Source organism: Anolis carolinensis, chromosome 1 (genome assembly GCF_035594765.1).
Source record: "Anolis carolinensis isolate JA03-04 chromosome 1, rAnoCar3.1.pri, whole genome shotgun sequence".
In the NCBI taxonomy this organism is placed as follows: Eukaryota; Metazoa; Chordata; class Lepidosauria; order Squamata; family Dactyloidae; genus Anolis; species Anolis carolinensis.
In genome coordinates, this window is record NC_085841.1 from 119529964 (window position 1) to 119544485 (window position 14522).

At 35.9% G+C, this 14522-nt stretch overlaps 1 protein-coding gene across 1 annotated transcript in view; it reads left to right on the forward strand.

Moving 5' to 3' along the window:
* The window catches only part of hmgn3 (high mobility group nucleosomal binding domain 3), a 55662-nt gene extending 52931 nt beyond the window's left edge, over window positions 1-2731 (forward strand). The window contains exon 6 of the mRNA XM_062981477.1: window positions 770-2731. Coding sequence (XP_062837547.1) covers window positions 770-783 — 14 coding nt within the window. The 3' untranslated portion in view covers window positions 784-2731. The remainder of the gene's footprint in view (window positions 1-769) is intronic.
* Window positions 2732-14522: the final 11791 nt, after the last annotated feature.

Consider the following 14522-nt stretch of genomic DNA (forward strand, 5'->3'; position numbering starts at 1 on the left):
CCCACTATACGCTAAATTCTTATACTAGCGGTTACTTCTGACCAGTTGTACCTGTTGGTTAACTCCTTGACATAGCCACAGGGTTCACCCCAGTTTAAGGTTCTCCCCATGAGCTTATAGCACCTTAACTTCCTTCATGTTTACAAGTTTCACTCAGTGCACTTTGCCCAGTCCATTGTATGATTTTATTGCTGTATTTTATCATGTGTTTTATAATGACTGTGATTTTATTTTATGCCTTTTAATTTTATTTGTGTGTTTTTTGTATTTGATACTTTGTATGCTGGTTTTATATCTGTGAGCCGCCCCGAGTCCCTCTGGGGAGATGGTGGCGGGGTATAAAAATAAAATTATTATTATTATTATTATTATTATTATGGTATTACAGATTTCCATCTCTCACTCAACTGTTAGTGTTTCAACATCCAGAGGTGTCCCACCCAGTACACTGTCAGTAAAAGGGCAGATTGAAACAGTGAAAATTAAGGGCACAACAGAGCATTCTACAAATGTGCTGTGAATAGAAACATAGTAATGTGATGCTTTTTCTTTTGAATCATAGCAGTGCAAAGGTAAGGCTTCCATGATTTTTGCAAATCATATATTCATCGTGTTTAAATAACATGCCCTATGTAGCAAAAAGAAAGATACCTAGGTTTGGATTTTTTTTTTTAAAAAACCATTTTGGATTTATGATTGTGTTGTTGTTTTTTTGAAATGAAATAGATAAGTAACATAGGATATAACATTTTCCCATTATCTTCTACAGGCACGGAGAACTGAATTGTTAGATGACGAATACGTGTAAACTGAAATGAACATTTGAGAATGATTTTATGTACCTCTGGACAACTTTTAAAGGATATTTTTATCAAGTATTTTGTAAAGGCTAATTTTTTAGGACAAGCTGTATATGAACATTTGTTCTTTACGTACTCATGCGCCTAGAAACTCCAAACGTTGCCAAGTATCAACATAACATCAGGGAAAGTGTTCATAAGATTGGACAAGCATTCCATATATTTGCTTTTAGGAAATGTACATTTCATTCATACAGTCATGTTTTTTTCCCTTGTGAGTATGTGGATTTTACATGCATTTTTTTCTAGAGCAATAATTGGTGGTGCTTTTGTACTTAAATGTTATGTAATTTTAAGGAAATGTGTATAGATGTGGCCACCAGCTGAATATTTTGAGTTCCTCTCATTTGTTTAAAATAGCAAAAGACTTTCTGACAGTAAATACAATTTTCCAATATTTTCTCTAAATCTGATATATGCCTTATTAATACTTAGCTCTTGTTAGTAAGCACACTTAGTTAGAAGCAACTTCAGGACGTCAGGAAGTTAATAGGAATCCTAAAACCAGTTACTTGACAGAAGACTAGAGAACTTAATTAAATATTAAACCTATGTAGTTGGGGGTAAATGCTGTATTGCTTAGCTGTCTCCAGGAAGCATTTATGGCAATTGCAGATCTACAATAAATAATTATATTTACAGCATCTATATTTTAAAAGACTTGCATAACCTGAGGCCGATTGAACTATAAGCTGTTACCATGTCTTGTGTGTTGCATGGTGGCTTAGAAATCTTCTTTTGAGACCAAACAAGAAAGCTTTTTGAGCCTATAGATAGCTTGGTGGGCCACACAGAGCCTTATGTTTTGAGTCAAAAGGACTAAAATCAAATAAGGCAATGGCAAGAGGATGAAGGCCAGTTTTCTGCCCCAGAATCCCCTAGAAGCTATATGGATTTCCCAAAAACAAAACAAAAAATTCAAAGCGAGCAGAACTCCACTTGTAGTTTTGAATGCAAAATAGTGCAGAAGCAACTGTATCAAAAAAGTGCATTGCTATTCCTAGGTGCTTCTTGGAGAAGCAATTCTCCAAGCATCTTCCTTTGAATCAGAAAGAGGTATAGAAAATTTAAAGGCCACCAAAGCCAAAAGCTCTACTTGGGCTGTGCTTCACTCATAGTCTATACAGCAGGAGGCTTGTTTCAATTAATTGATGTTACTTCAATGGACACTGAAAATAGGCCCCTTCTGTACTGCCATATAATCTAGATTATTGAAGCAGATAATCCACTTTATGTGCTTTGGAGTGGATTATATGAGTCTACGCTGCCATATAATTCAGCTCAAAGCAGATAATATGAATTTTATATGGCTGTGTAGAAGGGCCCCTAGTCTTGTACTGTAATAGCACAAATTGAGTTAGAGAACTCATTTTTTTCTTGTTTGGGAAATTGAAAGGGATGCCTTTTGCACCTCAATCACCTTCCTCTTCATGAAGGTGTAAACATCTAAAGTTATAAAACTGTAGTTCCTCCGTGCTTCAGTTTTTTTTCTTCATTAATTAATTTTTCTGCTTTATTAGCAGATTGTGGTTGAGGTGTCAAAATTAAAGTTGAACAACAATGTGTGTTACTCCACCTGATAGAGATAATGTAGGTGAAATTCATCTTGAAGACATAATAATAATCAATTAGTCAAAAGGATTTTTCTGGCATTGTGTTAATATAACATTAGGCCATTATAAATACCCAGTTGTTTTTCCTCTATATTTCGTCCTTTTTGATGGGCCTTGACTATTTATGTTATATGTGGAATGGCAAGGGGAGATATTTCTTGTCTTTTGGTAATATTTTTATTGCTGCAATGATGGCTATAATAATGTCTGGGAAATATCTGCATGTTTTAGTCAATAAATGAAGTAATTACCAAATAATTCTAATGTCTTTATTTAGTATTGGGCAAAAAACTGGTACCTGATACTTCTGTTCAATTCCAATACTGAATTCACATTCCAAGAGCATTCATTGAAAGAGAGAGAGAGAGAGAGATTGCCATATAGTACATTTAAAATAAAGATCTGTTTATATGCAAATCTATTGTGGTTATAGTAGTCAGATCACAAAAACTGACAGGTACTGGATGGATTTTGGAACAAAATCCAGCTGGTCCATTCCATAAGAGAAAATTCAACCTGAACATGTAGAATTGCCCTATGATTTGCTTCCTGCAGTGAACTGAATTTGTTACTCAGTTCCTATCACCACAGTTTGAATTTCTAATACACACATGCTAATTCATTTTTCCTCTTTGTCCCTTTGATGTAGTAAGATACTATCCTCCATCTTACCAATAGGTAATTAACACACAAGAGATTTATTGGCCAACCCTTAAAACCGTTCTGCTTACAGAAAATAGAAAGAGCATGAAGCTTGCATTGACCAAGGCCGTGGAAAAGAAGACTGTTAATGATTTGGACAAATTAAGAATTGAATCAAGAGCTCCCAAATTGAAGCACTTAAACCTTTGCAAGACTTAATTTACTTGAAACCAAATTTATGAGCATTGTATTGTTCATGAAGCTGACCAAAGTTATCAAAATGCCCTGGCAATGTAGAGCATAACTGAAAAGCTACTATTTTAAGCTTAGTTTGATTTTCTTCAATTGATCTACCGATGGGAGTTTTTGCTCTAAGCAGATATAATGTGTAGGCGATAATGTGCAATTCTGGGGCCTCTTTGTTAAGCAAGTTCATTGTATTTCATGAGTGGAATCCATCAGCTGTAATATGCTAACGTCAATTGTCATGATGCCTCAAGACTTCATTACGCAGAAGTACAATGTAGACCTGTTTAATGTAGTTCCACCTTTAGAACCAGTTTAGAAGACATGTAGGAAGGAGTGGCAGAGGACACAACACAGAATACGTGTTGTGTAGATGTATGTCGATACACATCTTTCTGATAAAGTCTTTCTGATAAAGACTGTATATACGCAATAACTTCTGCCTTTTACATCCAATTTAATTTAATTGCATAGAGAGATTAATGTGCCATGTTGATATTAAAAGGTAGTTAGAAAAAGCACAGTGGCATATCTTGGAAAGTGGCATCTTTTCCTTGCTCACTGACCTCCATCAGTGAAAGGGCGAACCTCAGAAGTGGAATGCTTTCTGCATTTTGGAGACTCCCAGAATGACAGCTTGCTACAGACATTTGTCTTTCCAACCTAGGGAGGCCAGCGGGATAGAAAGAGAGCAGAACAAACTCATTCTCCTCCCACATTTTATCTTTCAGCATGGAAAGACATCGCATTTCATTTTGTAATAACTGCACCGCTCACCATTTGGGGTGTGTGTGTGTGACTATTAGGCGATGGCGACTATTACGAGCCGAGACACACACTACAGCAACAAAAAACTGTTGCACGCTTAGTTCAATCGCCTGTGTGAGTAAACTAAGGGTGTGACTATTTTTCAGGGAATAGGAAAACTGTTTTTGCCTTTGCCAAAATGGGGGTGTGACTATTATGCTATAAAATACAGATGCCTAAGAAGTTCTGTTGCTGTTTCCTTTAATACATCGATCAGGCTGTAAGTTAAGCTAAGAAGTACATGGATAGAATATTTACAATTTTTTTCCATTTATTTCCATCTTTTCTCGCAGGGCAGGACCTAGGTGACTAGGTTTATATAAAGGTGGGCAAAAAGTGTATTTGCTACTATATCTCAGGATGATTTGTGGAAGATGAGCAAGGATTTTTCCAAGATGAAACAACAAAATGATTCTCCCTACTAAATATGTTATTGCATGTCCTCTAAGTCATTTCCAACTAAACTAAACCTATCACAGGGTTTACATGACAATATTTGTTCAGAGGAGGTTTGCCTTCTGAGGCTGAAGAAATGTGACTTGCCCAAGATCTCCAGTGGGTCTTTGTGATTTGAATACTGATCTTCCAGAGTCCTAATCCAACATTCAAACCGCTACACCATCTGGGATCTCAAAAATGAAAAGTGTAGAGGAAAAAAGGTAACGCTACAGGCTTGAAGTCTATCCACTCCTGTTTAAAAAAACATGATATTAAAAAGGAACAAAAAGTTGTGAAAAAAGAAATATATATTCCGAAATGAATTCTTATGTCATAGTTATAGAATGACAATGCATGTACAAGGTCATTGCCAAACCCAATTTCTGGGGTGTGGGCATATATCTATGTACCTTCAAATTGCTTGTCAACTTATGATGACCCCATTAATGTCACAGAGATTTGCTGGCCAAAGAATGCTCAGAAAATGTTTTGCAAGTGCCTTCCTCTAAAGTACAGCCTCTACAAGCACTTAGTATTTATCAACAGTGCTCCACCCAAGGACTAACCAAGGCTGAGCTTAGTTTCCAACATCAGATAAGATCTGGTTAAGGAAGGAGAACCCAAATGGCAGTTGTTATGCTGACCTTAGAGCAGTGGTTTCCAACCTTTTTTGACCAGGGACCACTTTGACCAGAGACCACTCTCCATCATGAGTACCAAAAGGGTTATGAATTAATTTTTATTCAGCTTTAGATTCTATTTGGTTATTTCAGGTGCTGATTCAGAAAATGGCATTGAATAGACCACATCAGCTCTAGTTTCTGATACAGAACATATGCCATCCAGTAGCCACCATCTGCTCGCCCACAGAAAACCATATTTAGTAACCTAGAGCTGATTTTCCCCACATGTCTCGCAGATCTTATTTTAGGTCTCATGGCCAACCAGTGGACCGCACTCCACAGGTTGGGAACCACTGCCTTAGCGTTACATTTGACAAGAAGGGAATGCAACTGATATATTCTGTAAGAATAAAAGAAGGAAAATTGAGAACAGAGATTCAAAAATATACAGAAGAAAGAGGAAAGAAAGAAAAACCCAAAAGAGCATCATTACATTGATAAACACGGAGGTGAAGACACTTGGTGAGAAGGTTAATGAAGACTACTAGCTTATACAAAAAAAGCTCTCACTATCACCAACACCTTCTGAATAGCATCATATCAAATCCACCCCAAATATGGCTAAGATGAGCAATGAAAGCACAATAAAGAAGTGCAGAACAGCAACAGAAAGGAAATCTACTTGCAGAGAAATGTTAAAGGAATTCAGTTGGAGAAACTTTGGAAGTATGTGGACGAAGAAAAGTTTGAAATGCTTGTTAACCTTGGAGAGCACCAAAGAGTAAGAGATGTAAGTAAACTTAACTTTTGTATCAAATGGAGACTAGTACAGTAGAGTCTCACTTATCCAACACTCACTTATCCAACGTTCTGGATTATCCAACACATTTTTGTAGTCAATGTTTTCAATATATCATGATATTTTGGTGCTAAAGTCATAAATACAGTAATTACTACGTAGCATTACTGCATATTGAACTACTTTTTCTGCCAAATTAGTTGTATAACATGATGTTTTGGTGCTTAATTTGTAAATCATAACCTAATTTGATGTTTAATAGGCGTTTTCTTAATCTCTCCTTATTATCCAACATATTCACTTATCCAACGTTCTGCTGGCCCGTTTATGTTGGATAAGTGAGACTCTACTGTATATTTGAAATACTGTAACACAGTGGGTTCATTTCACTTACTACTGGTGCTACATTGTTTGTCCTAATAGACATCAAAGCTTTTATACTGTATAGATACGTGGTTGCTCCTAGCTGCTACTGAAATATCTTTTTCTCTAATCTCTGAACATCTGTGCTATACACTGTTGCATTTCACTTGCTTTGAAGTGAAATGCTGACCTCCACTAGGAGGTAAACTTTCATTTTAAAGACACAGTGTTTACCTTCTTCGTTTTTAAATTATTGCCATTCCCTAGCATTCCAAGTATAATCATAATTATACTTGGAATGCTAGGGAATGGCAATAATTTAAAAAGCAATGCAAATATCTAATTTTCAGATTTTTGAACCCTGGGTCAAGTATCAAAGCTCAGGATCAACATGAAGAACCATAACAATTTAGCACCAGTAGTGAGTGAAAGGAAGCATTTGTATAATTCAGATTTTGAGATGGAAAATCAGTGATGTACATTAATTGACACTAATGTTCACTTATCTGATCAACAAATAGTACAAAGCTTCTTACAAAAACTATAATGCTTAGGGTCTTTTTCATTTTACAGAATAATTTTCATATTATTCTAAACACAGAAGTCTTTCTGTTCAGGATAAAACATAATACAGCACTAAGAATTACCTAAATATAAACTAATTTTGAAGAGTTTTGTTAATACATTAATTTTTGGCTTAATGGTTTAGCACATGAGTGAGCAACCATGGTCCTCCAGATTTTTTTTAAAACCGGTGACTCCCATCATGCCTACTGAACACAGCAGCATTGAAGGAAATTGAAGCTGTAGTCCAAAATCTTCAGGAGGGTCAAAAATTCACATCCTGATTTTGGGAGAAAATTGTATTAGATGTGATCAGATATAATGAAAGCAGTTTCATGTTATGGAGAAACCAGATTTGTATTTTGTCATTTAGAAGAGTTGTCCTTCTACATATTCTGAAAAACAACCCTAGTTAACTAATCATTTTGTTATTGGTTTTTAAACATTCCAATAAACCAAAACATTTAGTACTGCTTTTAGAGCCATGTTTGCACATTATAGTGGGCATGTAAAAGCTTCAAATAACTTTATGAGACATATGTGGTTATAGCAAGCTATTTGTGCACAATGTGCTGTAATACTGTTGGAGTCTTTCTTAGAAGATTGCCTCAAATAATTATGCCACTTTTACAACTTAATATATTAAAACATTATATAGTCCCCAAAAGCGACCAGGACATTGGGACAGCTTTTCCAGAAAGGAGATTATGTAAAAGTGGAGTATCTCTAGTTCTTGCCCTTTGAATGGCAACACATAATGGAAGAGAACTTAGATAAAATAACCTTATTACATAAATAAATTGATATAAGAACGAGCACTTCAGGTAACAGAGCATGATGCAATGGTTTATTGTAAACACCACCACTTTGGATTCCACTCAGAAATTGACTGGTAAACAGTGATGTTCTTTCAAGGACCAAAATGCACAATACAATGACACAGTAATACTGAATCCCTTTCTTTGTGAGTGGTTCAAGATGTAAGAATTTTACATGGATTAAATGAAATATTTTATTATTAATATCTTTAAATTAGGTTGAAGAACTGATAGTAACTTTTCAACCCACTATGATTTAGTGATTTCAATTTTAAGGTACCATGAAACAAAGTTGATGTGTGTAGGATTCAGATATTGCAAGAAAGCTTGATTCGGAGCAGCAATGCATATGTCGATCTACCAGCACAGAATATCCACCCTCTTCTTCCTGTGTATTTTGTTACACGGTGAATCAGAAAGCAGAGTGTTTGGTTTCTTCTCCATCTACCAAATCCCTGCTTGCTGTGTTAAGGGATCAAGAAGACACCAGCACTGCACCTTCTCAGCAGCCTTTCTAATAAGGAAGCAGGTGCTGTTTATCTCCTCAGCTTTGTATCTCTGCTCTGCTGCCTTTAGTAAGTCTCCAGCTAGACACATTAATGTTTTCAGCCTTAGGACCACCAGGGAATAGAAGTTTGAACAGGACTGTTTCCTCATGGGTAGCTAGTCTATTTTTAGCTAATCAGACACAAGGAATAAAAATTACTTCCAGAGGTTATCTGTGTTAAGTCTGTTGCAGCGAAAGACGACAAGTGTTTAGTGGCAGCTTAAAGGCTAATATGTTTCATATGGCATATGCTTTCATGGATTGGAGTCCCAAAGTGAGCTTGAATCAAAGGGCACATCTACACTATAGAGTAAAAGCAGTCTGACTTCACTTTAACGGGCATGACTCGATATGGAATTGGAGAGTTGTAGTTTGGTGAGACACCAGCCCTCTTTGGCAGAGAAGGTTGAAGATCTTATAAGACTACAACTCCCATAATTCCACAACAGTGAACCAGGGCAGTTAAAGTAGCATCAAGTTGCATTAATTTTATAGTGCAGATCAGTGGTTCTCAACTTGTGGGTCCCCAGATGTGTTAGCCTTCAACTCCCAGAAATCCTAACAGCTGGTAAACTGTATGGGATTTCTGGCAGGTTAAAACATCTGGGAACCCACAGGTTGAGAACTACTGGTGTAGATGGATTCAAAAAGCATTATGCCAAGTTCTTATGAAATGAATCCCAACTTTTCCAAATTTTGTTAACATATCATTTGCTAAGAGGGTTGGGATGAAGCTTCCAAGAGCATGCCCAAAACCTTATCTTTATCATTGCTGTGGATTGTACAAAAAACCAGTACAGTTAATAACAATAAGTCTACTACAGCTGTACTGCTTATTGTCCCTCTACCTAGCATCTCATTAAAATACACATGCTTTAGATCAGTTATCTGTACAAAGTAGCTTCACATTACATTTTAGAATTTGTCCTTTCTCCCCAATGATTTAATAGTTAATTTAATCTATTGGAATTGTGTGAATATTAACTGAACATCTTATTATCATTGTTTATCCCGCCGGCCATGATTCCACTGTTTTGCTATTTTAAGAAGTAATACATCTTGCTGCCGCTCCACCTGCACTGCATTGTAATTTCTTACTATGAAAAGTATACTGCAAACAGGTATGACTTCATAAGACTATATATATATAACTTTCCCCACAAATAAACTTGTTTTGATATAGGAAAAAATAGCATTCCACAGCAATTACAATTCTCAGGTTCACAGACAGTTGCTCCACCTTTGAACAGGACCACACAATAGGTTTGCATGCCTTGTTACTTCTCCAGTTACACAGGCATCCTACGGTCCCATCATTTTAGTAGAGTTGTTTACAACAAAATAATTGTTCCATTGCACTTATTATTTTGCACTACCAGGGCTTCTCTAAACATCAAGCCGCCAACTTCAAATAATAATGTGTGCACAGTATGACTGATCTGGGACATCTATAGCTTGCAAGATGCTATTATTTACATCATGTGTCAAGTCCTACACTGCATAACTGTTACAATATATAACTTTAATCTGGTATAAACACAAATTGTGTTAAATGCCTATGAATATTTATTGAGCCTAAGAGTTCAAATAAAGCTTGAGAAACCAATTTGATCAAATATATTTCAATTTTTTAAGTTAATAAATATCGTAATACAATGGTCCTCAACCTTTGGTCCTCCAGATGTTTGGGATTCACCTCACAGGATCCATCATCGTTGTCTATACTGACAGATGCTTTGGAGAGCTGAAGTGTAAAACAACTGGAAGCTCAAAGGTTGAGAAACCCTGACTAAAATATATTTCATGAAACATTTTTGAAGTAATGAAAGTAGTAAGATCCAAACTTACAGTACTTGAAATAATTTTCCTGTAAAGATTTTTTAAATGGAAAAAATACATTTGTCAGTGGTTTAGACTCAAAAGTACCAAAAACAAGGACCAGCACCACAGTAGCTTATGGTGCTGGTCCATAAGCCATAGGCTTCAGGTCTAGGGTAAGTTTCCAGGAAAAGCATATGATATGATAATATGGCACAAATATGGTACCAGTCCCTGACATAGTGGTGAAAAATGTTGTCCACCACAACCTATAGTCTGGACCAATTCTTCTCACTGTTTTACATTAAATTACAAAACCAATTACAATGGCTGGTAACTGACTAATCAGAGACCAAGATGATGATGATGATGATGATGATGATTATTATTATTATTATTAAACTTTATTTGTACCCTGCTAGCATCTCCCGAAGGACTCGATGCGGCTTACAAAGGCCAAGGCCTCAACACACAATATAACAATACAAAACAAAAGGCAAATTAAAAACAATTAAAACAGTATAAACAACAAGCAATAAACAATACGCTAAAACACATTAAAACTGGGCCGGGCCAGAGTAATGGGTACAGATGAGTCACAACTCCTTTTTACTACGGCCAACAGTGAGAAAGAACTGTGAAAGAAATATCAATTTCCCCAGTTAAATGGTGAACAACAGTGGCTTAATTTTTATGTTGAAACTCAACAAGATGCGATTTTTGTTCAAATTGAAAGGGAAATCTTGTTTTCAGCTTTGAATACTGCCTGCAAGATACAGATAAAGCAATATTAGTAGCAGTGTATATTAGTAACAGTGTTTCCCTTCCTGAACTATTTTTATGTATGTTCTGTGACGGTCTATTGATAAGCATTCAGAGCTGTTAGGTGGCTTTACTAATAGCTACATACTCCTGCAAGACAACTAACCGCTTGTTGTTTCTTACTGTGTTTTGACTAAATACCCCTGAGGCACACAAAGGAGGGAAGAGCTGTGGAAAGTAGCAAGGTGGCTGTGTGTTACAGAAACAGTTTGGAAAGTTTAATGGAGTTTAAAATATTGAGCAGTGGCAGCAGTAAAAATGATTGGAAGTGCAGACTGAATAGCAAGGGGACAGGACTGATAAAACACTCTCTAACAGCTGAAGTCCATCATTTTGTATAATTCCAATAGAAAATATAGACCGTTAAAGGTTTAATACCACTGAATTTTGCTAATATTTCTACTTAGAATTTGATCTTATTTTCATGTCCTATTTTATGTTTTCAATTATGTATACAGTGAGGCCTGAATTTGTGGTATTGGCCTGGTATAATTTCCCACTCCTGGGAAAGTATCTCCTCTCTAGGTATTTTGTAGGTCCTCCAGCACGATTCCATGGTTTTCTTGAGTCCTTCATTTCAAGATGGTTCACTATTACTCACCATTTTGCACATTTGTGGCTAATAGTGATTTGAAGCAGGCTATTTCAGACAGAAGGGGAAAATGAACACATTTTTTTTCTTTTACAATTTAGTGAGGGGAATGCACTGCACTATGTCAAACTTTACTTCTGCTCTGTATATAGTGTGTGATTACCACTGATTTCCTGGAATATTGATATTTCCCTCTCTGTATAACTGAAGGAAATATCATGAGGAGTTTGTATTTAATAATTTCACAATACTTTTTTTTTTGGTGGGTAAACAGTTTATTAATGATATGTTACATAACAAAAACAGCAAATTATAGCAGATAAAGTCAAATAACAATCCTTTTGAAATGTAATAATTTCACAATACTGGAACTGTTTAACATTTTTAATTGGATTTACTTATAAATAGAAAATGTCATCTCTGCTGGTATGTTTTTAACTTACCAGAAATTAAAGGTGATTATTATTCCATATTAAATCAATGTACCTTACAGTAAAGTTTGATAAACACTCCCCATGCACACTGAGAAAAAAATCTTACTGAACTTATATCTTAAGCTTATTTCTGAATAATCATATTTATAACTGCAGTTAAGGCATCACTAGGTAAACCTAAACAACAGATTTATGTAATTTAATTAAATAGGAAATCCTGCTCCCCACTTTGTAAAGGTCATATCTTGACAGTAAAATGTGTATTCTTTTGTAAAATGTGGTCACTCTCTAACTAAAATGGAAAGAAACATTAAAACAGAGATGGTTTATTGTTAATAGTGCAGTATGTCACTACAATAGTGATTTTCAGAATGTCTTTGTGGGATGGATTTGACAGGTGAGCTAGAAATTATTTAGATGAGTAGAGAATGAAGACGGGAATAACCATGACTATCTGGATAGAAACAAAATGGATAAAGGCAGGACAAAGTAAGGAGTACAAGGACTGTACACGTAACAGGAGAGGTCACTGAGGAAAGAAAACTGGTTATCAATTCAGGTGGGGACTTTTATGTTGCAATATGTACATTTACTGTTTTATGCAATGAAAAGCCTCAATAAGATTATGTTCTGCAAGTTTTATGTAATTGATCATAGGAGATTTTATCAAGAGTGTAATGTCACAGATGAACTGCTAAGTCTTCTCATCATAATACTGCAAAAGATTGTTTTACAGAGCTTGTATTTCTGCCTTTACATCATTTTAGAATGGGGTGTCCAACTGTTTTGCTTCTCTGGGCCACACTGGAAGAAGAATTGTCTTGTGTCACACATAAAATACGCGAACACTAATGATAACTGATGAGCAAAAAAAGGAAAAAGAGAGAGAGAGAGAAAAGAAAAAATAGCCCTCACATAATAATTAAGCGCCACCTGATTCGGTGGGTGTTTTAAAAATTGGTGAGCAGGTCTTTGGGCTGAATTGTTTGCAATTATGATGCATATTACAGATAATACTCCAATACCTGTAGACGTAACATACTAACATTCAATTCCATTCCGTTGTTGTTCTGTTGTTTGAGAACCATACAACAGAGTTACATTTTAAAAAATGTTTTAAGTATGTTTCTGATTTTGTGTTGAACCACATTCATAGAGGACACAGGTTGGAGAAGCCTGTTCTAGAAGAAATCGTCACCTGTTTTCACAATTCTAGACATCTGCATTTGAACAACTTTTAGGACTACTACGTTTGCAGTGAATTTTAACACTGACAACCCAATCCTGATTGTAAATGTGGCAGGCCGAGTTAGAAGGTATGGCTATAGCACCATACAATGTAATACAAGTGGAACAGTTTGTCCAATTGCATGATGTCTAAGCATTTAGTACTGTTATTTCTCACATACACATATGTCTATGTATATAAAGAGAACTGATGCTACAGCAGGATCGGCAACTGAAATGCCCTTATGATGCTGAATTTAGATAGGTGTATGGTTCCTATTTATGCTTTCATTATTTTTCACCAAATGCACCACAGTACATCTGACGGTGCCATAGCAGCCCAGGCACATGCTGGTGTGATATCGTTAGGTAGCGTGGGACAAACGTTTCATGCAGGAGATTATTATCCTGTGTTGAAAACTAACTATATATCTGCCAGTGCAGTGTGTTTCTGGCACCTCCAGCAAGACCTTATGGATAATCCTTTCACCAACCCGACACTTACCCTCTAGAACAAATAATTCTAAAATGGCATTTTGCCTTAAAATAATGCTGTTTCAGACTATATAAGAAAAAGACTGATTATACTTTTACCTTTTACAGTAACCACAGAAGAAAAGGCACGCTCAGCAGGTTTCTTTACATTAAGTACATTCTGGACAGAAACCTGCAGTGCAGCTTGAAGAAAACTCCATTAAAACATAACTTCAGCACTGATTTGAAGGTTCTCAACTTGGAAAACAGGACTTTTAAAACTAGATATATTTTACTCTGCAGGTGTTGAAACACAAAATATTGGATAAGGATGGAGACCTAAATTCAAATCCTCATTCAACTATTAAGCCTCTATTAGCAGTTTCTCAGTCTAATACACCAAACAGGGCTATTACAAGGATAAACATGGTGAGAAGGATCGTATACATCACTTTGAGCCCCTTGGTAGAGCATAAATGTAAGAAATAAATAAAAGTCTATAGCTAGGTATAAGTGACTGAGCTGCTCATCAAAATTAACCAATACTCTAACTGGTTCACGTAAAAAAAGAATCATACAAGTATTTATATTTTTAAAGAGTACCTGTACCACTATTCTGTGGCACTCTTCTATAGGTGTGTGCAAAACAGATGAATCAAAGAATGTGAAAGTAGTGTAAAAACAGCAATGGGTTGGCTGCAGAGAGCCATCCTCCAAGTCACTGGTATTTTTAGTCATGACTAACTGAAGTCCTATTGATTTGGGTGGGTCAACTGCCATACGTTGACAGGAAACTGAAGGCGCACATACACTAATTATGATCAAGCTAGACGCA